Genomic DNA, 22,695 nt, shown 5'->3' on the forward strand with positions numbered 1-22,695 from the left:
AGATATGTTAAATGACCATGCCAGAGGTTATCTGCAAAACTGTTGCTATTCAAAACAACTCTCAATGGCCCTACTTCATGCATCCCATCCCCCAGCTCAGACTTGTGGGGGTGAGGACATCTTACATATATATATTTTTCTAATATTTTCTGGACACCCTGAGTTCTGGACCCCATTACAAATTCCCATTTGCCTCCCCACTTTGGCTGTAGCCTGTTACAGTACAAGCTGCCTTTCTTTCACCCTAAGACAGTATACCAACTCCAAGAAAATAGAGTGGAATCAAAATTAAAGTTTACATAACAAACACACTCAAAAGAAGCCCAAGCTTTGTTAGAAAAAATGGACAAAATGTTCTAAAAGTAAATTGACTGAAAAGAAATTAAAACTAGAACATTGCTTCCTATAATATTAGCTATTGTTTGTCTATGATATAAGACAACACATTCAAAATTCAAAAATGAAATTAACATTTTTAGCTTTATTGAGATATAACTGACAAATTAAAGTCAATATTTTAAGAGATTAAAAGAACTAATAAAGTTGTCAGGTACCAATTATTTTTAAACTTACGGCTAAGAGTGTTCATCAACCCTCTTCAACCCAAAAAACACAACAAAAACGTAAAAGTATAGATTCTTCGAAATGTTAAACCCAAGACTTTCCCCTTCTTCAAACACTCTAACCCCAAGAGATGAGAAATAATTTACTCTGGCCACTGGGGACATTTCTGCTGCCCAGTGACACAATCAGAAAGTTTACTTCTTTCATTATTTAACTTACTCATTCCCATCCTAATCAAATTACAGGAATGCAGGAGTAAGCAAGAGGATATAATTTCCCCTGAAGGCCCTGGCTGAGCAGCTCAGTTGGTTAGAGCACCATGCCAATACACCAAGGCTGTGGGTTCCATCCTGGGTAGTATGGGAATCAACCAATGACCAATGAATGCATAGATGGGTGGAACAACAAAATGATGTTTATCTCTCCCTTGCTCTCTCTCTAAAATCAATTTTTAAAAAATCTTCAAATGAGGATTAAAATAAATCAGTAGATAAAAACAATTTTAAAAAAGAATCTTTTAACAAAATTAAATAAATTTAATTTCCCCTGAAGCCTATGACTGAGACATAGCTAAATTCATAACATGAGATACTTAAACACTGAGGAAAGCTGTGATGGTAAGGGAGATGAGCCACCTCTGTGGCCTACAGAATGAATTGCAGATCTCTAAGGCAAATCTGATGAAGAACTTATCCAGGAATCAGTCTCCTCCAAAGCTGGGCAGGGAGGAAGTGTAGGGAACACAGCTTTTCTAAAAGTATGAAAGGTGTCACTTGGAGACACTCTGGTTTCCTGAGGAAGGGAAGGAGACACTAAGCCATCTTGTTTTGTACATTTTAGGTCTTCTTTGTTTTCTACCATCAGTAATTGTTCTATCTCCTCTTTCAAAGATAAATTTGCTTGAAATTCCTTTTTGGGAATCATTAGGCATTCTTTCTGATTTGTTGCCTGGTCTTCTGACCCTTCTGACTCAGGGCAAATGATTTTCATACCGGAATCCTCACGGACTTCTTGTTTTATGGGAGGTAAATGTGGAAGTTCTGTTGTTATTTTTCCACTCTTTGCTTCTTCTTTCAGCAAATTTCCATCTTCATTGGATGTAAAACTTAGAGCTTTATCTAGCCTAGAATTTTCACAAAGTAAGAAACTTCTTACTTTTTCCTCTCTCCTTGTTGTCTCTGTCACTGATTTCTTTGGATGTAGCACTGTCCTTATTAAAAGTCCCCGTGCATTCATCCTATATTCTTTTGCAGCTTTCTCTCTGCGCTGCTTCTGGAAGTCCTTGAGTTGAAGCAGTTCCTCTGGAAGCTCCATGCATGTAGGCTAAGAAAAGAAAATGAACACCAGTCTACTATAACTAAACTTCTGAATATGCCTTAAAACCACTTCTGCTATACTTAACAGCATTCGGCCAGCAAGAAGCTATTCAAATGTATTCTCACAGCACCCTCTAGTGTCTGTAACTATACTATGATTTTACAGGTAACAAATAATTTCATTCCAGTTTTGAGTGTGTCTTTGTGTGTCTATCAAAACTATACAGTAAAAAGTATGTCTCCCAACTGTGATTACATAAATACTACATAATGAATATATTAAGAAAATGTCTTCAACTTCTGGTCATGATAGTGGCATAGGTAAACATGGCTCGCCTTCTTACACAACCACATCATATTTACAACTAAACTATAGAACAATTATTCAGAACCATCAGAAATCAAGCTGAACAGAAGTCCTACAACTACAGAATTAAAAAAGAAACTACGTCAAGACTGGTAGGAGGGGTGGAAATGCAGAAAGGTTGGTCCAACACCTGCATGTGGCAGAAAAAAATGACAGGAGTATCTTAGGAGCAAAGGGTCCCAGCCCCAGCCCAGGATTCCAGTACGAGGTAGAGAAGTCACCATATTTCTGGCTGTTAAAACTGGTAGAGACTTCCGGCCAAGATGAAGGCAAAGGTAGACACACTGTGCCTCCTCGCACAACCAAGATTGAAACAATAACAATTTAGAAAGAGAATAACAACCAGAACTGACAGAAAATTGAACTGTATGGAAGTCGGACAACAACGAAGTTAAAATAGACCTGTTCATCCAGACCAGTAGGAGAGGCAGAGTTGGACAGCTGGGCGTGGATCGAGACTCGGAGAGCAGAGACTTGGAGAGCAGTGTTGGGACTGGTCTGGGGCGCACAAGACCACAGCAGGTGGACCCTGGGCAAGCAAGCGGCAGCTGACAGACCCTGGCCAAGGGGTGGCAACCAGCAGACCCAGCAAGGCGACAATTGTGAAGCAAGGCACTGCGAGCAACCCAGGATCATAGCGCTGGGAAATAGAGCCTCCGGACACTAATTGAAAACACCTGTGGGGGGTTGACACGCAGGGAGAGACTCCCAGCCTCACAGGAGAGTGCATCGGAAAGTCCCACGGGGTGCACAAACCCACCCACATGGGAATTGACACCAGAGGGGACCAGTTAGTTCGGGGGAAGCGGCGGAAGGGACCGAGGTCCGATGGAGAGTGGAGCATGCACCTCTGTTCCCTGTTGGACCCCAGCCCCACATACAACGTCACAACCCAGCGACTGGGGTGCCACACCCTAGTGAACACTTAAGGCTTCACCCCTCATATGTAACAGGTGTGACCAGACCAAAGGAAAAAAAAAGATGACTCAAAAAGAACTGAAAGCCCCACAACCAGTACTTTTAAGTGACTAAGAGGTAGCCAACCTATTAGATGCACAGTTCAAAGCACTGATGATCAGGACGCTCACAGAACTGGTTGATTTTGGTCGCAAATGAGATGAAAAAATGAAGGCTATGCTAAGTGAAATGAAGAAAAATGCACAGGGATCCAATAGTGATGGAATGAAAGCTGAGTCTCACATCAATGGAGTGGACCAGAAGGAAGAAAAAAACAACCAAGCAGGAAAGAATGAAGAAATAAGAATTCAAAAAAATGAGGAGAGGCTTAGAATCTCCAGGACATCTTTAAACAATCCAACATCCGAATTATAGGGGTACCAGAAGGGGAAGAGGAAGAGCAACAAGTGGAAAAGTTATTTGAACAAATAATAAAGGAGAACTTCCCCATCCTGGTAAAGGAAGTAGACTTCCAGGAAGTCCAGGAAGTTCAGAGTCCCACAGAAGTTGGACCCAAGAAGGAACACACCAAGGCACATCATAATTACATTAGCCAAGGTAAAAATGAAGGAGAGAATCCTGGAAGCAGCAAGAGATAGGGGACAGTTACCTACAAAGGAGTTCCCATCAGACTGTCAGCTGATTTCTCAAAAGAGATCTTGCAGGCAAGAAGGGGCTGGAAAGAAGTATTCAAAGCCATGAAAGGCAAGGGCCTACATCCCAGATTGCTCTATCCAGCAAAGCTTTCATTTAGAATGGAAGGGCAGACAAAGTGCTTCTCAGATAAGGTCAAGTTAAAGGAGTTCATCATCACCCAACCCTTATTATATGAAGTGTTAAAGGGGCTTATCTAAGAAAAAGAAGATAAAAAACATGTATAGTAAAATGACAGAAAACTCACAATTATTAATAACCACACCTAAAACAAAAACAAAAACAACTAAGCAAACAACTAGAACAGGAACAGAGCCACAGAAATGGAGATGACATGGAGGGCTAGCAACAGGGGAATGGGGAGAGGAGAGAGGGGGAAAAGGTACAGAGAATAAGTATAATAGATGGTAGGTAGAAAATAGACAGGGGGAGGGCAAGAATAGTATGAGAAATGTAGAAGCTAAAGAACTTATGACACATGGACATGAACTAAACAGGGGGAATGTGGGTGGGAGAGGGTGTGCAGGGTGGAGGGGAATGAAGGGGGGGTAATGGGACAACTATAATAGCATAATCAATAAAATATATTTTAAAAAGCTGGTGGGGATTGAAGCTGCGGAAGACAGAAACTGCTGGACTCCCTACTAGTTCCTCTTAAAGGACCTGTGAGGCTCAGGCTCAGACTCACTCCCTCTGAGCTCCAGCATGGAGGCAGAAGATTAAAGGCATTAGAGACATACAGGGAAGAAATGAATTGTCCAGTATCGGATCAGAGATGGGGGGCATTTTTCTACGAGACAGAAGTGTAGGCACCGGACAGGTTTCCTTTTCTAAGCCCTCCCCAAACTAAGCCACACAGCCAGCAGAGGGGCACCATATCTGAGACTCCAGCAACCTGGCTCACACAGTTTGCCCCACCCTAGTGATTCCCTGAGGCTCTGCCCCACCCAAGATTTGAGCCTATCCAAGTGTTTCCAGTGACTTTTCCATGTGAATGGATTATCTTGGCCCATGCTTCAGATTTTCCTAAATTCAATCAAACAAACAGCATCTGGCTTCAGTGAGCCCCATACCTCATGTTAGGTTGCCCCACCCAGCAGGAGCAACAGCCGGCCTTGCTTCAGATTGGCCTCTTGTAGGTACCTCCAAGCTCAGCACAAATAGCAGTCATCTGCAGATCACTTTGTAACTTATACTGTGTGACTCTGGACCAAATAGAGGTGGTGGCTGACCTTGCATGTGTCAACAACAATCAAGGCTCAAGTACAACAGGAGGGAGTACACAGCCCACACAGTGCCCACAGCTTAAGTACCCAGCTTGGATAATAGGGGAGGAGGCTGTGCTACCAGACCCTAACGGACACTCTACGAAGCCTGGGAGTTGTGGCACCTCTATCTAATACATAGAATCAAACATATGGAGGCTGCCAAAATGAGGAGACAACGACACATGGCTCAAATAAAAGAACAGAATAAGACTCCAGAAAAAGAACTGAACAAATGGAGACAAGCAAGCTATCAGATGCAGAGTTCAAAACACTGGTTATAAGGATTCTCAAGGAACTTACCGTACTTTGCCATGTATAATGCACACTTTTTGCCCAAAATCTTCAGGGAAAAATAACGATGCATGTCATACATGGGTATAATGATTACATACCATGGGTATAATAATGGGCATAACAATCCTGTGTATAATGCACACAAAACCATGGGTGTGCATTATACATGGCAAAACATGGTAGGGAGAACTTCAACAGAGTAAAACATCCAGCCAGAAATGAAGGATACACTAATTAAAATAAAGAACAATTTATAGGGAATTAACAGTAGAGTAGATGAAGCCAAGGATAAAAACAGCCATTTGGAATATCAGGAAGCAAAAAACAACTAACCAAAGAGCAAGCTCTTCTTACAGAAGAGCAAGAAGAAGAAAAAAATAAGGATAGCTTTGGCTGCTATAGCTCAGCAAACCAAAGGGTCACTGGTTCGATTACCAGTTGAGGCACATGCCTGGGTTGCAGGCCAGGTCCCCCACTGGGGGAATGGAAGAGACAACCACACATTCATGTTTATTCCCTCCCTCTCCACATTCCCCTCTCTCTAAAAACAAATAAAATTAAATTAAGATCGTGTAAAGAGCCTCTGGGACAACTTCAAGTATACCAACATGAGTATCATGGGTGTGCTGGAAGAAGAGAGCAACAAATTGGAAACTTATTTGAAAAAATGACAGAAAACTTCCCTACACTTGGAGAAGGAAATAGACATACAAGTCCAGGAAGCACAGAGATTCCTAAACAAGTGAACCAAAAAAAAAAAGCCCGTACCAAGACAAAGAGAATCTTAAAAGCAGCAAAAGAAAAGCAGTTATTAGCTTCCAGTCAAGATGGAGGCATAGGTAGACACACTGTGCCTCCTTGCACAACCAAAAGAAGGACAACAACAATTTAGAAACAAAAAACAACCAGAACTGACAGAAAATCAAACTGTATGGAAGTCTGACAACCAGGAAGTTAAAGAAGACAGTTTCATCCAGAGTGGTAGGAGGGGCAAAGATGGGCAGCCAGGTGGAGAGGACTTGTGGCAAGGCGGCAGCTGGAGGACTGGGCGGTCCCACATTTGTATGCAGATAAACCAAGAGGAACAACTAGGGAGCAAGACAGACTGCACAACCCAGGGTCCCAGCATAGGAAAATGAAGCCTCAAACCACTGATTGAAAACACTGGTGGGGGTTGAGGCAGCAGGAGAAACTCCCAGCTGTACAGGAGCGTTTGTTGAAGAGACCCACAGGATCCTAGAACATACACAAACCCACCCACCTGGGAATCAGCACCAGAAGGGCCCAATTTGCTTGTGGGAAGTGGGGGAAGTGACTGAAATCCGGCAGAGAGCAGAGCAAGCGCCATTGTTCCCTCTCGGACCCCACCCCCACACACAGCGTCACAACCCAGTGATATGGGTTGCCTGCCTGGGTGAACACCTAAGGCTCTTCCCCTCACTACATAACAGGTGCATCAAGACAAAAAAAAATGTCCCAAATGAAAGAAAAGATCAAAGCTCCAGAAAAAATACAACAAAGCAACGAAGAAGTAGCCAACCTATCAGATGCACAGTTTAAAACACTGGTAATCAGGATGCTCACAGAATTGGTTGAACTTGGTTGCAAATTAGATGAAAAAATGAAGGCTATGCTAAATGAAATAAAAGAAAATGTACAGGGAACCAACAGTGATGGGAAGGAAACTGGGACTCAAATCAATGGAGTGGACCACAAAGAACAAAGAAACATCCAACCAAACAAGAATGAAGAAACAAGAATTCAAAAAAATGAGGAGAGGCTTAGGAACCTCCAGGACATCTTTAAACGTTCCAACATCCGAATCATAGGGGTGACAGGAGAAGAAGAGGAAGAGCGAGAAATTAAAAATTTATCTGAACAAATAATAAAGGAGAACTTCCCCAATCTGGCAAAGGAAGTAGACTTCCAGGAAGTCCAGAAAGCTCAGAGAGTCCCAAAGAAGTTGGACCCAAGAAGGAACACACCAAGGCACATCATAATTACATTAGCCAAGGTAAAAATGAAGGAGAGAATCCTGAAAGCAGCAAAAGATAAGGGGACAGTAACCTACAAAGGAGTTCCCATCAGACTGTCAGCTAACTTCTCAAAAGAGATCTTGCAGGCAAGAAGGGGCTGGAAAGAAGTATTCAAAGCCATGAAAGGCAAGGGCCTACATCCCAGATTGCTCTATCCAGCAATGCTTTCATTTAGAATGGAAGGGCAGATAAAGTGCTTCTCAGATAAGGTCAAGTTAAAGGAGTTCATCATCACCCAGCCCTTATTATATGAAATGTTAAAGGGGCTTATCTAAGAAAAAGAAGATAAAAAACATGTATAGTAAAATGACAGAAAACTCACAATTATTAACAACCACACCTAAAACAAAAACAAAAGAAACTAAGCAAACCAGTAGAACAGAAACAGAACCACAGAAATGAAGATCACATGGAAGGTTATCAACAGGGGAGTGGGAGAGGGAGAGAGGGGGAAAAGGTTCAGAGAATAAGTATAATAGATGGTAGGTAGAAAATAGACAGGGCGAGGTTAAGAATAGTATGGGAAATGTAGAAGCCAAAGAACTCATGTGTACAACCCATGGTCATCAACTAAAGGTGGGGGACATGGGTGTGAGGGGATGTGCAGGGTGGAGGGGAGTGAAGGGGGGAAAATGGGACAAGTGTAATAGCATAATCAATAAAATACATTAAAAAAAACTTCAAGGGGAAAAAAAAGAAAAGCAGTTAGTTACCTATAAGGGAGCCCCCATAAGACTCTCAGTTGATTTCTCAAAAGAAACTTTGTAGGCTAGAAGGGATTGGCAAGAAATATTCAAAGAGATGAAAAGCAAGGACCTACAACCAAGAATATTCTACCCAGCGAAGTTATCATTTAGAATCAAAGGATGGATAAAGAGCTTCCCAGACAAGAAGAAGCTAAAGGAGTTCATCTTCACCAAATCAATATTATATGAAATGTTAAAAGGTCTTAAGATGAAAAAGAAAATTAAAAAACATAAACAATATAATGGCAATGAATGTTTTCAATGGTGCTAGATGGGAGGGGGGTCAGAGGGATGGGTGAAAAAGGTGAAGAGATTAAGAAGTACAATTTAGTAGTTACAGAATAGCTATGGGGATGTAAAGTTCAGCATAAGAAACAGAGTAGCCAAAGAACATATATGCATGACCCACAGACATGAACAGTGGTATGGAGGTGGGGGCTAGGTAGAGGGGCAACAGTGGAAAAATTGGGGTGAGTATAATAGCATAATCAGTAAAATATAATTTTAAAAAGAAAAATAAGTGTCACCTTTGTTACAGGAGGTATATAATTTTTCCCAGGTTGTTTGACTTTGCTCAAGGTATTTTTGCCATACAAAATTTTAAACTCAAATTATTAATTTTTTAAGAGTTCTGAGTATTTTTGTATTGCATAGAAAAGCACATACTCCTACAACTCAATAGCAAAAGAGCAAATAATCTTATTGAAATGAACAGAGGACCTAAATAAACATTTTCCTAAGAAGGCATTCAAATGGCCAATAGGTATCGATATATAAAAAAATGCTCTGATGATACTAATCGTCAGGAAAATGCAAATCAAAACCATAATGAAATATCAACTCACACCTGTTAGAATGGCTATTATCAAAAAGACAAGAGATAGCAAGTACTTTGCAGGGGGGATATGCACAGAAAAGGGAACTCTCATAGTGTATATGGGAATGTAAAGTGGTTTAGCCATTATGAAAAACAGTATGGCAATTTCTCAAAAAATTTAAAACTTAGAGCTACCACATGGTCCAGCAAATCCACATCTGGGTATGTGTCTGAAGAGAATGAAATCAATGTCTTGAGGACATATCACCATTGCATTATTCACAATGGCCAAGGCATGGAAATAACCTAAGTGTCCATTGAGGGATGAATGAATTAAGAAATTGTGGTATGCCCTGGCCAGGTGGCTCAGTTTGTTGGCACATCATCCCATGCACCAAATGGTTGCAGGTTCAATCCCTGCTCAGGGCACATACCTAGGGTGCAGTTTGATCCCTGGTTTCGGTGTGTGCGCAAGGCAGCTGATCAATTTTTTTTTCCTCTCTCTCTCTCTAAAATTAATAAAACATATCCTGGCGTAAGGGCTGAATGAAAAAAGAAAGATGTGGTCTGGCTCTGGGCGGTATAGCTCAGTGGACTGAGTACCGGCCTGAGCTATACCGCCCAGAACCAAAAGATGTGGTCTACATGTACATACAATGGAATATCACTCCACCATAAAAGGAAGGCAATCCTGCCATTTGCAACAACATGAATGAACCTTGAGGGTATTGTAAGTAAAATAAGCCAGACAAAGAAAGAAAAATACAAAAAAATAGACCTTATTTTATAGAAACAGAATAGAATGGTGGTTGCCAGCAGTTGGGGGAAATGGGGAGATGTAGGTCAAAGGGTACAAACTTTCGGTTACATGATGTAGTAGTTCTGAGGACCTAATTAATGGACAGCATGATTACTATAGTTAATAATTCGGTATTGAATACGTGAAAGTTTCTGAGAGTAAGTCTTAAGAATTCTCAGCACACACATAAAAAATTAACTATGTGAGGTAAAGGATGTGTTAATTATCTTGATCTTGGAAGCATTCCACCAATGCATATGTACACTTTAAATATATACAATTAATTTTGTCAATTATTCCTCAGTAAAGTTGAGGGAAAAGAAAGAAAAGCATTCCCTACTGTGAGCTCATTTTCTTTTAATTTTTTCCAATAATTTTATAATTCCATGTTTACATAAATACTTGATCCATGGTGTTTGTTTTGATGTAATGAAAGAGAGAGCAGTCCAATTATAATTCTTCTCCCCCACAATGGTTAGTCAATACCTAAGGCCATTTATGGAATAATTATCTTTTCCTCATTGATCAGAAATCCTACCTTTATCACAACCATATTGACAGATATTGGACATATTTCTGGGTTTTCTACTCTGTTCCATTGATCTGCCTATACATGTACCAGTTGTAAACTGTTTTATGTAGTGTAGACTTATATAGGTTTCTTCAAAAAATTTTATTTATTTACTTTTAGAGAGAGAAAGGAGAGAGGAAGAGAAACATCATGCAAGAGATATACTGATGGTTGCCTCTCACACACCCCCAAATGGGGACATGGCCCACAACCCAGGCATGTGCCCTGACTGGGAATCAAATTGGCAACATTTCTGTTCATAGGCCAGCACTCAAACTGCTGAGCCACACCAGCAAGGGCAACTTATATGTTTCAATATCTGACAGAAATTATTTATTTTTATTGATCTCTATAAACTCTATAATCACAGTTTGCCAAAATAATACTGGTGTTAATATTTCTCTTGGAATAAAGTTAAATTCAAAAGTTAATTTAGGAATAACTGATAGCTAAAAATACTTAATGCTTCCACTCAAATTCCTTTTTATGTTATTCAGTAATATTTTAACATTTTCTTCATCTCTACATTCCACATTTCTTGTTGGACTTATTTCTCAGTTACAAGTAAGTCCAACAAGAAATGGACTTACCTTTTTTGTTACAACTATAAATTGATGTTTTCTTTCATTATATTTTCTAGGTGTGTATATGGGTATAGGGAAGCTATAAATTTTTATTTTATTTTTGTTCCCACTTTACTAAATTGTTTTTTTGTTTGGGGTATCTTTTTCAGTTGATTCTCTTCAGTTTTCAGCTGTACCATAGGCATGTCATAATTCTGATTCCTCCTATTCAAGTTTTACAGTTCATTTTCAAAAAATTATAGTTTTTGCCCTGGCTGGCGTAGCTCAGTGGATTGAGTGCGGGCTGCGAACCAAAGCATCGCAGGTTCGATTCCCAGTCAGGCCACATGCCTGGGTTGCAGGCCACGGCCCCCAGCAACCGCACATTGATGTTTCTCTCTCTCTTTCTCCCTCCTTTCCCTCTCTAAAAATAAATAAATAAAAACTTTTTTAAAAAAGCATAGTTTTTAAAAAAAAATTTCACTGGTTAATAACTTCAAAAAATAGTAAAGTAGTGGTAATAGTCAATATTAAAATGTTTTTCTTTATATTAATGGGAATGCTTTTAGTGTTCCTGATCAAACATTACGTAGTCTTCTTGCTTAAGATATATTTTATCACATTAGCATATGTATTCCAACTTCAATCAGTAATGTATGCAAAATAATATAAATGCTTCTAGCATTAAACAGTGAGAGCAAAATACAAAAAAAGTTATTAAATTGTCCTTGGTTTTACAATGATAAATAAAAAGCTTTAAAACTCTCCAATCAAACAAGGTGTGCAACAATTTTTGTGTTGTTGTTTATCTGTTGATAAACAATGAGAGCAAGACACAAAAAGTTGTAATTTTTTCAGCATTTATGGAATAATCATAAGACTTTCTTAGCTCTAGTAAAATGAAAAATTTCCTAAGATTAAACCATGCTTGCAAGTAGAATCAAGCTGGAGTCCATGCCAAAAATGCTACTGCTGTATTTACGATTCTGCATCAGAATTCCTAAGTGAGAATCTAGCCGTCTGCAAACTTTTTATGTAAGGAGTCAAATAGTAAGTATTTTAGCTTTCATGAGCCACAAACTGTCTCTGTTGCATACTCTTTTTTTTTTTTTTAGTCCTTTAAAATGGTAAAAACCATTCCTAGTTTGTGAGCAGTACCAAATAGGCCATGGGTCAGATTTAGCCTTAGGCAATAGTTTCTCAACTCCTGGCATATAGTCTTCTTATATTATATTGGCATCATAAAGTAACTAATGAAATCTTAAATTTACCCATTCTTTGATAGAAATATTTATTGGAAATATAATTTAACATTGTGAAAAAATGCTCAAGGAGATGAAGGCCAAGCTATAACCCCTTCAAATATATTTATCACACCCTGACTATCATGACTCAGTTGGGCATCAGTCAGCAAAGCAAAAGACCACCAGTTTGATTCCCAGTTAGGGCACATGCCTGGGTTGTAGGCCCAGTGCCCAGTTGGGGTGTGCATGAGAGGCAACCGATTGATGTTTCTTTCACACTTTAATGTTTCACTCCCTCTCTTTCCCCTCCCTTTCCTTCTCTCTAAAAATAAATAAATAAAATCTTTAAAAAATGTTTGTCACCTAGTCTGCCTCATGCAATTTGCTGCAGCTGTGAAGAGCGTGTATAACTGCCCCCTCCAAGAAGAATAAGACAGAAGCAGAAGTTCTCAGGACACAACCACAGAGAGCTGCACCTACCTCCGTGCCTCCCAGCCAGTCGGCAGACCCTTCTCGGTAGGTGTTCAGGTACCCATCCACTAGGGTGGTTAGGTCAGACATCATCTCATCTAGGAGCACCAGGCGAAGGGGTAGCAGGTAGGTGGCTTCTAGAGCCAAAATTTTCAGTAAGGAGGGTGAAAGAGGTCGTGTAAACCACACTTCTGTATTCTCCTAAAGACACCAAAACAATTTTCTCTGAATAGTAAGCAAAACTTTAAAGAAAATAATTTATTTGTGTTGTTTAACTTAAAACACTATTACTGTCATTTTCATCAGTTATTACCTTCTACTTTCACACTGTGGCTAGGCTTTGGAGAATACGCACCCACTTTATGTGTTGTGTGTGTAATTTGGGGGGAAGAGTCAGGGAGACAGGAAAGGACAGGGAGAGGAAGGGAGGGGGAAGGAAGGTAGGGAGAAAGAGGAGGAGGGAGGAGAGGGATGGAGACAGGATGGGGGAGAGAGACAGAGAAATCATAATTTATTTAAAAATGGAAGCCATAGCAGGGGAGAGGATTAACAGGGGAAAAAAGGGGAAGGGCTGTCAAGGAACATGTATAAAGGACCCACAGACAAAGCCAAAGAGGGGTAGGATTGAGGGTGCAAGTGGGGGGCAGTGGGGCAGTGGAGAGTGATGGGGGAAATGGAGACAAATGTACGTGAATAAAAAAAAACTGGAGGCAGCAGACTTGGTTATGTGGACAAAATTATAGCCCATATGGTCTAGACCCCAGTTTGGCATGCAAGACTATCAGGAGGTAAATAAAATCTACTTTACTTTGAGAGGAAATAATTGGGATTATTTTTGTTCGATTGCTTAGTCCAAATTCTCAACCTAATAATCATCCCTTGTCCCAGCTTTAAAATGTATTTCAGACTGCTTTTAAATTGATAAACAACAAATCTGGATCCTGGCTCTTATCTACTCGAGACCAGAAACAAATGGTTCCCATTAGGAACAACTAACATTTTAGCAATGTTCCCATGCTTACACGGCAGCTGTCGTTTCTCTGGAGAATATGCTGATAACCCCACTCAGAAAACCCTTGAAAAAATTAATGTCATAAGGGATACCCTTTAATACTCACCCGAATCAGTTTCTGTCTCTCTTCCAGAAAGGAAAGATATTTAGGGGCTACTTTAAGGTGTCTTATTAAACTCTCCTGTAAAGTACTGATGCAGTTTGGAAGAAAGCCACCTGTTTCCATGGAAAATTGAAGGACATCTGCCACCTGTGGCAATAAAAAAAAGACAAAGAGACCAATCTATAGAATGTATACACAGAGCCATCTTCTGGAAGAACTATATTTAGAGAAATGTCTTTAAATACCATTTTCTCCAAGAATCCACATGGAAATTTAAAGTGATACAGTAAACTTATTCTGAAAAAATAGGGGAAGAAAAGAAAAAAGATCACCAATTTTAATGTGTCCTTGTCTACTTTCTTTTCCACTTTTTTATTTGCCTGCTTTATGGCTATTTATTTCTTTTTGGTGCCTCTGGAAAATAGGGAATGATGAAATTCAAGAATTATTTTATTACTTTATAAACAACTCTGGTAAAGTTTTGGTAAGGAAAGTTAATAAAATTAGGAATTGAAATAATTATTTATCTGTGTGTGATAGGCTAAATAATGGTCCCCATAGAGATCTAATCCCACTTCCTAGAACCCGTGAATGTAATTTTACATGGCAAAATGGAATTTGAAGCTGTAATTAAGGATCTTGAGATGGGGAGATTATCTTGAATTATCCAGGGGCAGGGGCTAAATGTATCACAAGTATTCTCATAAGAGGGAGCGTGAGGGGGACTTTGCTATGACAGGAGATACTGGAGTGGCGCGCTGTGAAGATGGAAGCACAAGCCAAAGAATACAGATGAAAAAGGCAAGGAAACAGACTCTTCCCCATCAGAGTTTCCAGAAGAAACCAGCCCTGCTGATACCTTGACTTCAACCCAATGAGCATGATTTCAGACTTCTGACCTCCACAACTGTAAGGGAGTAAATTAATGTTGTTTAAGCCACTAAATTTGTGATTTGTTACAATGGCAAGAGAAAACTAGTACATTGTATTAAAGGAAAGCAAATTAGGAAAACTCTCAATTCCTGTTTCTTGCTCTATGGAAATCTGAAAAGAAAAATATGGAAAAATATGCCTGTGACTTCATTACACAATACACATGAGGTCAAGGGAACAATGAACAATTATCTTGCATTTGGAGTAAGCACAAAGGCAATCTCTATACAGCAAAAGATCCTGAAAGAAGGCGCAACGGAACATGTAAATGAGCAGATACATAAAGGGCAAACTCAATCACATTTAATAACTAAAAAATTGAACTTTTAGGAATTTCCACTCAAAAATAATTGGCAACTCGTTAGTTTAAGCCCTCTCCGAAGGCTCTAGGGCTTATATATTCAAGATCTCCTTTCCACTAGCATAAACCTAGAAGAACCTTATGAAAACTAGTGGTTTTCCTGCTCTCACAGGCAAACCATGCTCTAAGAGATAGTATAGTATAAGATTTCTCATTTCCCTGGGGCCCTTTAGAGCAGAGAAGAATCACATATCTTCAGGCTATATGGGGGCCAAAATAGGCTTTTGGGGCACGTCTAGGACAACCTGCATCCCTGAGCTAGGTGTCAACTAGCCAAAAGCTTTAACTCATACGTATGTGGAAAAGGCAGAGATATGATTGTTCACCTCATACTAAGTGTCCCATGTCAGACCTCTGAATGACCCCCAAATTGTTCAAGTTTCTAAATGTTGTAGAGTATGGAGCTTGCTCCTTATTTGACAAATTCTGGAGCAAAATAAGGGGGGAAATCCTAAATACTTTTATGTAACTTTTCTGCAGTGATTTTAGAGTTCATCAAATGATCTCACATATTATACAAACATCTTACATGAGAAGTGAGTGGGAATGGGACATACACACACACAAAGACTTTCGACCACTCATCAGACAAGGCCTATTTTCTAGAAGAGCTACGTGCAATAGGTTGAATCCAGCATTTCCTCGCATGTACCTGTGTATCGAAGACATTATTCAGCAAAATTCCATACTGATGAGAGAGGCAATCAGAAAGCCAACGGCAATCATGGATAACCTAACATATCAAAAGACAGAGACAGAGTAATTAGAACCTGGCTGCAAATTTTACTAGCAGAGGAATCTGCTCCCACACTCACCTTCAAAATTCTCTTGTCTTCTAATACCATCTGTAGTCCATTGTTGAAAGCACGACTTCCCAGCAGGAGAATGTCAAATAAGTAGACACGACTATTTGTAGCCACCTACAATAAACCACCCAGACCCACATGTTATAGAGTAAGAAAGAACTAGGGAAGGGAATTTGAGGGCCGAGAGAGACATGATAAAATATTTAACAGCCTCACTTTTAAAGTAAACAATAGGGCATTCAATATTCTTAGAGAAATTGGATTTACAGTGATCTTAAGTTTTAAAAAAAGAAATTATGACCATAATTTTCAAAAGAAAAGAAACAGACGAGCTGGTAATTTAACCTTTCACTTTTCACTGTCCCAACTGTGTTTTACCAGTCTCACCTATGGCATTCTAATATCCCAGGGATTAGAGGTTTAAGGGGAATAAACAGTATTTTGTTAACAACACAAAATGCTTTTTTATGTTTCTGAGTTACCTAATGGGAATGAATGGGTTAAGTATTACGTGAAATTACTCATAAGAGAAGATCCCAGTCCCCTAGCAGGAAAAAAAAAGGTCAACAAGTACACTGGCACAAATGGCAGGATGTGAAACACTGCTTTATAATTCAATTTCATACAATCATAAGACTTCTTGATTGTTTCTGATCATAAAAGTCACAGAAGCAGTACAGTTAGATAATCTACTGAGTCAGAGAGTGTAAGGCAAAAATGATGCAAATAGGTCTAGGGAGCCAGCCATGCGACAGGCTGATGCCATCTGTGTCATTTCAGGAGCTAACTGTTGTTATAGCTACAATTGCCAGGCCTACATGGCACCTGTTCTTGGATCCTTCATGATAGTTGCTAGAATTTGACATCTAAATAATCAATCCCTGCTATTTTTCCCTACATTTTTAATTATAAAAATTGAGTCAACACTAAAAGTTTGGAAAATAATTCTCTGCTAGACTGTACATTCTATGAAACAAGAGATTATGTTGGATTCACCACCACACATGCAACTAGAACAGAGCCAGGCATGTGGATGGCTGCTACACATTTTTTAGCACATCGATGCATGCCAGGCAATATTCCCTTCTATTTTTCATATGCAAAAATGTACATGGCTCCAATAATATGCATCCAAATCTATACCCTGCTTTTTCCATTAATGAACTTTCAAATATTTTTCTATATTACACTTGTCATCATTTTTCGGCATTCATAAGAAGTTATAAAATGTACTATGACTTCTCTTATTAACTATTTAAATGGTTTCTGACTTCTCACCATTGTAAATGATGCTAAGTGAAATAGATTCTCACATATTCTTTCTTCATATTTTGAATTATTTAGGATAGATTCCTAGAAGTGGCCCTGAGAAATGAGCCAAAGGATATTAAAAAAAAACTTTAACTCTCAATAAATATTTGCTAGCTTCATCTTATTATTTTAATTCTAAGTAATTTTATATTTTTCAATTACAGTTGACATACATTAGTTTCAGACCTACAATCCAGTGAGTAGACACTTATATAACTTATGAAGTGATCACCCTGATAAAACTGGTACCCATTTGACACCATTCATAGTTATTACTTGACTATATTACCTATGCTGTACTTTACATGACTATTCTGTAACTACCAATTTGTACTTCTTAAATCCCTTCACATTTTCACCCATTCCCCACTAAGGTACCCATTCCGTGACTGGGAATTGAACCAGCGACCCCTTGCTTTATAGGCCAACCCTCAATCCACTGAACCACACCAGCCAGGGCCATTTTGTTCATCTTTTCTTTTGTTGTGCATAAACTTTTTAGTTTGATACAGTCTCATGTGTTTACTTTTGTTTTTGTTGCTTGTGGAGGTTTAAGTAATTTGCATTGGTGCTGCTAACACAAACCTAGTCATCTAAAAGCTAAGGTTTACCAAGACAGTACAAGGAACAAGAGAGGCAATTTAATCCTTAAGCAAAACTGGGCTTGATACCTCCATTAATTTCCCTTCAAGAAGGTGAACATTCCAGAAGAAGAATGTCAAAAGGGCAGGATGCCAATCCTAATAAAAAATATCATCTCAGTAGGTGGAGGTACGTCTTGACTCAAAGGATAGAAGACATTGTTTGGGTACTCGACCCCTTAAATGCTGAAGCTGCTCACTTTGATGCTAAGGTAGCTACCCAACCTCTAGCTATGCAAGGCTCACTACAAAGTTCTTTTAACATAATGGGGATCCTTACCTGACATCTCTCAGGTCCAGGAAAATAAAAAGGATGTGGTAGAAACCTGCTGTGGAAAGCTACCAAACAAAAGGAAAGATGAAGAACTCTTCATATATCTAAGGCAAGAGAACAGAGCTGGGAAAGAAGGCCAGGGTCTGTGGGACAGCAATAACTATTATAAAAGTGAATCTGTGGACAGAAATTCTTCTTTTGAAAAGAATAAACTCAGTAGTAAAAGAGTGAAAGATGTTCCACATAAGTTACAGTACAGTGATACTTGGGTGACACACAGAAGACAATTAAAATAAATTTACCCAGTGAGTCTACAATTATTTGAAAATAAAGTTTTTTTTAAATTATTTTTACCTGAAGCCAACATAGTTTCCCATGACGACAAACATTTGCTCCTTCTGCAGCCACACCCAAGACACTCTGCTTCTTGATGTGGAGCATCTAATAAGAAAAGGAAGAAAATATAATTCTCTAGGAAATTAATTTTGCAATTATGGTATCATTGATGACACAAGTAAAATGAAAAAAGTAGATCATATTTTTTAAATTCACAGAATCTTACTAATCCAAAACAGGAGTCTGCTTCATACACACACCCCCACCCCCACCACCACTACACCACACCACTAAACACTTGTGATCCTTTTTTCAGTTTTCACAAAATTATTCTACAACCAGAAAATAAATATCCCCAATGCTAGTAAGAACTGAAAACTTTGGTATCTTTTGTTACCACTGAGGCAACAGAGAAAGATGCATCAAAGAATAGCACCCTAACACAGGGCAACTTATTGTACCTGAAGGGAACTCACGTAGCGGCTGAGTTTCACAGTATCTACTGTTCAGAATCAGAGAAACAAGGATTCAACAAGTCCCTTCAAGTCTTGGACTCATTAAATTACTCAAAACTGAAAGAGTGGTTACCCAGGAACATATGTTGGTCCTTTGATTATCTATACTCTTATCCTATTTCAAAAGATACATAAAAGTATTTCAAAAGATTATATAACCTAGGATTCTTAATCCACAATCTATAAAAATATCTGCATGATACAAGATACTCCGTATTTTACAGGTAGATAAATTACTCAAGAATTCAAGGGCATGGTAACTTACACTAACACAGTATCTTCCTTTACAGCAGGGGTGTCAAACTCATTTTCACCAGGGGCCACATCAGCCTCGCAGTTGCCTTCAAGGGCTGAATGTAATTTTAGGACTGTATAAATGTAACTGCTCCTTAACTAGGGGCAAGGAGCTCAGCAGGCACCGGTAGAAAACAAGGTGCCGACTGGATAAAACAAAGTGGAGGGCCGGATTCAGCCCATGGGCCTTGTATTTGTCACCTGTGCTTTAGAGAGTAAATTGTTCTACATCCTGAGTATCTTTTATCACTAATGAAAAAAGGAGAATGAAGTTTAGTTCCATCCTCAATCAACAGGAAGGCTGTAGAACTGGGAATAAAGGCTGGACTTCCCTATTGATAAGAATTTCCAACTACCTCTTCAAATTTCCAAAACAAAAGTTCTTATTCCATTTTTTTTGTTGTCATGGACCCTTTAAACAATATGTTGCTATAAAAGAATTCTTATAACTTAATTTAAAAATGGGCAAAAGTCAGAAACTACTATAAAGGACACATGGACAAAACCAAGAGGGAGGGTGGAAGCAAGGGAGGGAGGCGGGTTTAATGGGGGTGGCGGGGATGGGTGGGGAGAAAATACAGACAACTGCAATTGAACAACAATAAAGTAATTTTAAAAAGTCTCAAAAAAAAGTGGGCAAAAGAATAGACATTTCTCTGAAGAAGGTATTCAAATAGCCAAAAGCCACATTAAAAAATATTCAACATTATTAGCTAGCAGGGAAATGTAAATCCAAACCGCAGTGAGACGCCATTTCACACCACTAGAATGACTATAATCAAAACGACAGGCAACATAGTCTCAAGGCTGTAAATATCATTAGAGGCTAACTCTTGGATTTATACCTCCACCTGAGACTATTTTCCTCATCTCTAGACTTACATTCAAACTTAGGTTGACAGAAACTAAAGTCCTAATTATCTCCCCCAAACCTTTTCCACCCATACTCTTTCCCATCTCAGTTTACTAGCAATTCCACACTTCAGGTAAGAATGTGGAGAAATCGGAACCCTCACATCCTGCTGGTGGGAATGTCAAATGGTACAGCAGCCTTGCAAAACAGTATGACCAATCCTTAAAAAATTCAACAGCAATTCTATTCCCAGGTATCTATCCAAGAGAAATGAAAACATATGTCCACACAAAAACTTGTACATGAATGTTCACAGCAGCACTGTTTATAATAGCCAAAAAGTAGAAACAATCCAAATGTCCCTCAAATGGCAAAAGGATAAATGAAATGTGATATATCCATACACAGGAATATTTGGCAATAAAAATAAGTGAAATACTGGTATAAGCTATTACATAGATGAACCTTTAAAATGTTATGCTAAGCAAAAGAAGTCAGCTACAAATGAAAATATATTATATGTTCCCATTTTTATGAAATGTCTTAAAACACTCAAATCCATAGAGGCCAGAAGTAGATTAGTGGCTGTCTGGGGCTAGGGAGGCGTCAGAGGTGATGGCTAAGGAGTATGGGGTTTCTTATGGGAGTATTCGAATGTTCTAAAAATTATTTTGGTGATAGATGTACACAACTCTTTGAATACATTAAAAGTTAGAGAACTGTACATTTTAAATCGGTGAGTTTATGGCATGTGCATTATATCTCAACAAAGCTGTTTAAAAAAAAAGACTCTGTTAGAAGCTAACGCTCTCTCAAAAAATGTACCCATGAGGCTTCTGGTCAAGATGGCAACGTAAACAGACATGGCTTGCCTCTTAGCACAACTACATCAAACTTAACAACTAAAAGAAAGAACAACCATCACCCAGGAACATCAGAAATCCAGTTGAATGAAAGTCTGACAACAACGGAATCGAAGAAACCACATCCACCCAGACTGATAGGAAGAGTGTGGACGGGGAACATGCTGGCCACACACCCACATGGATAAAAATTTGAGAGGGATGTCTCGGGAGTAAGGAGTCACAGACCCATATCAAGTCCCAAAACCAGGATTCCAGTGCCAGGAAGGTAAGTCCCCACAACTTGGTTGCAAAAACCAGCAGGGAATGAGTTGGTGAAGGAGGCTGTTGGAGCCCTAAGCGGTTCTTCTTGGGGAACCCACACACAGACTCCCCTACTCAGACTGGCTCTCTGTGCTCCAGCACCAGGGTGGCAGCTTGAAAGGCATTAGTGGTACACAGGGAGAGACTGGAGTGTCTGGCACTGGGGTGAGCAGAGGTCATTGTCCCTTTGCTGAGCCCTTGCCACAAGAGCTAGTAGACTGGTACCATATCCGAGGCTCCATCAACCAGACTACCACTGTGTGACCCGGTACAGAGACCTACAGAGGCTCTACCTCACCCAATTTATGGGCCCACCCAAGCTGCTTTTCCATAAGAATGGCTGGTCTTGGCTCCTAAATCCTATCCAACAAGCCACAGCTGGCCTCAGTGAGGCCTAGTGGTAGCCAGATTAGAGTCACAACTTGGCTTCACCTGGGAATCTCCAAGCCCAACACAAGTAGCAGCCATCTCAGAATGCTTTACAGCTCAGGCAGGGTGCCCTGGGCAAAACACAGGTGGGATGACTTTGACCTGCACCACCCAGGAAACCCCAGGGCCAAACACCCAGTAGACAGCTACAGACCACCTTGGAGCTGTCACTGCACATCTGATCCTCCACGGAGGGTGCAGGTTGGTGGTCAGTGGTCACAGCCAGTCCTTGCAGCTCACTGGCCTGGGTAAATCCTTTCCATTGATCTGCCAACAGCAACCAAGGCTCAACTAAGAGCAAGTACTCTGCCCACACAAAGAACGCACCTCGAGTACCCCGCTTGAGTGACAGGGAAGGCTATGCCATTGGACCCTATAGGACTCCTACTACATTAGGCCACACTAGCACGACATAGAGTCAAAGCAGCTCTACCTAATACATAGAAATAAACACAGGGAGGTTGACAAAATGAGGAGACAAAGAATCATGGCCCAAATGAAAGAATGGATCAAAACTCCAGAAAAAGAGCTAAATGAAATGGAGATGAGCAATCCACCAGATGCAGAGTTCAACACACTGGTTATAAGGATGTTCAAGGACCTTAAGGAGGACCTCAGCTGCATAAATAAGACCCAGTCAGAAATGAAGGATATACTAACTGCAATAAAGAACACTTTATAGTGAAACAACAATGGAGTAGATGAAGCCAAGAATCAAATCAATGATTTGGAACATAAGGAAGCAAAAAACAACCACAAAGAACAAGAAAAAAGAAAACAAAAAATGAGTATAGTATAAACAGCCTCTGGGACAACTTTAAGAGGTCCAACATTTGCTTCATAGGGGTGCCAGAAAGAGAAGAGGAAGAGCAAGAAATTAGAAACTTCTCTGAAAATATAGTGAAAGAAAACTTCCCTAATTTGGTGAAGGAAATAGACATGCAATTCCAGGAATCATGCAGAGTCCCAATTATGATGGATGCAAAGAGATCCA

The 22,695-nt window shown here is 39.6% G+C and overlaps 1 protein-coding gene across 3 annotated transcripts in view; it reads right to left on the bottom strand.

Annotated features, from left to right (window-relative positions):
- Positions 1-463: 463 nt before the first annotated feature.
- Positions 464-22,695, bottom strand: part of EXD1 (exonuclease 3'-5' domain containing 1) — a 37,477-nt gene continuing 15,245 nt past the window's right edge. For 2 of the 3 annotated variants that reach the window (XM_028506078.2, XM_036031918.1), the window contains exons 7-12: positions 18,463-18,549; positions 15,892-15,996; positions 15,729-15,809; positions 13,786-13,929; positions 12,677-12,868; positions 464-1,887 (exon numbers count right to left, since the gene is read on the bottom strand). In XM_028506078.2, coding sequence (XP_028361879.1) covers positions 1,231-1,887; positions 12,677-12,868; positions 13,786-13,929; positions 15,729-15,809; positions 15,892-15,996; positions 18,463-18,549 — 1,266 coding nt within the window. In that variant the 3' untranslated portion in view covers positions 464-1,230. The remainder of the gene's footprint in view (positions 1,888-12,676; positions 12,869-13,785; positions 13,930-15,728; positions 15,810-15,891; positions 15,997-18,462; positions 18,550-22,695) is intronic. The other variant, XM_036031922.1, reaches the window with a different exon arrangement.

Source organism: Phyllostomus discolor, chromosome 1, assembly GCF_004126475.2.
Source record: "Phyllostomus discolor isolate MPI-MPIP mPhyDis1 chromosome 1, mPhyDis1.pri.v3, whole genome shotgun sequence".
Taxonomy (NCBI): domain Eukaryota; kingdom Metazoa; phylum Chordata; class Mammalia; order Chiroptera; family Phyllostomidae; genus Phyllostomus; species Phyllostomus discolor.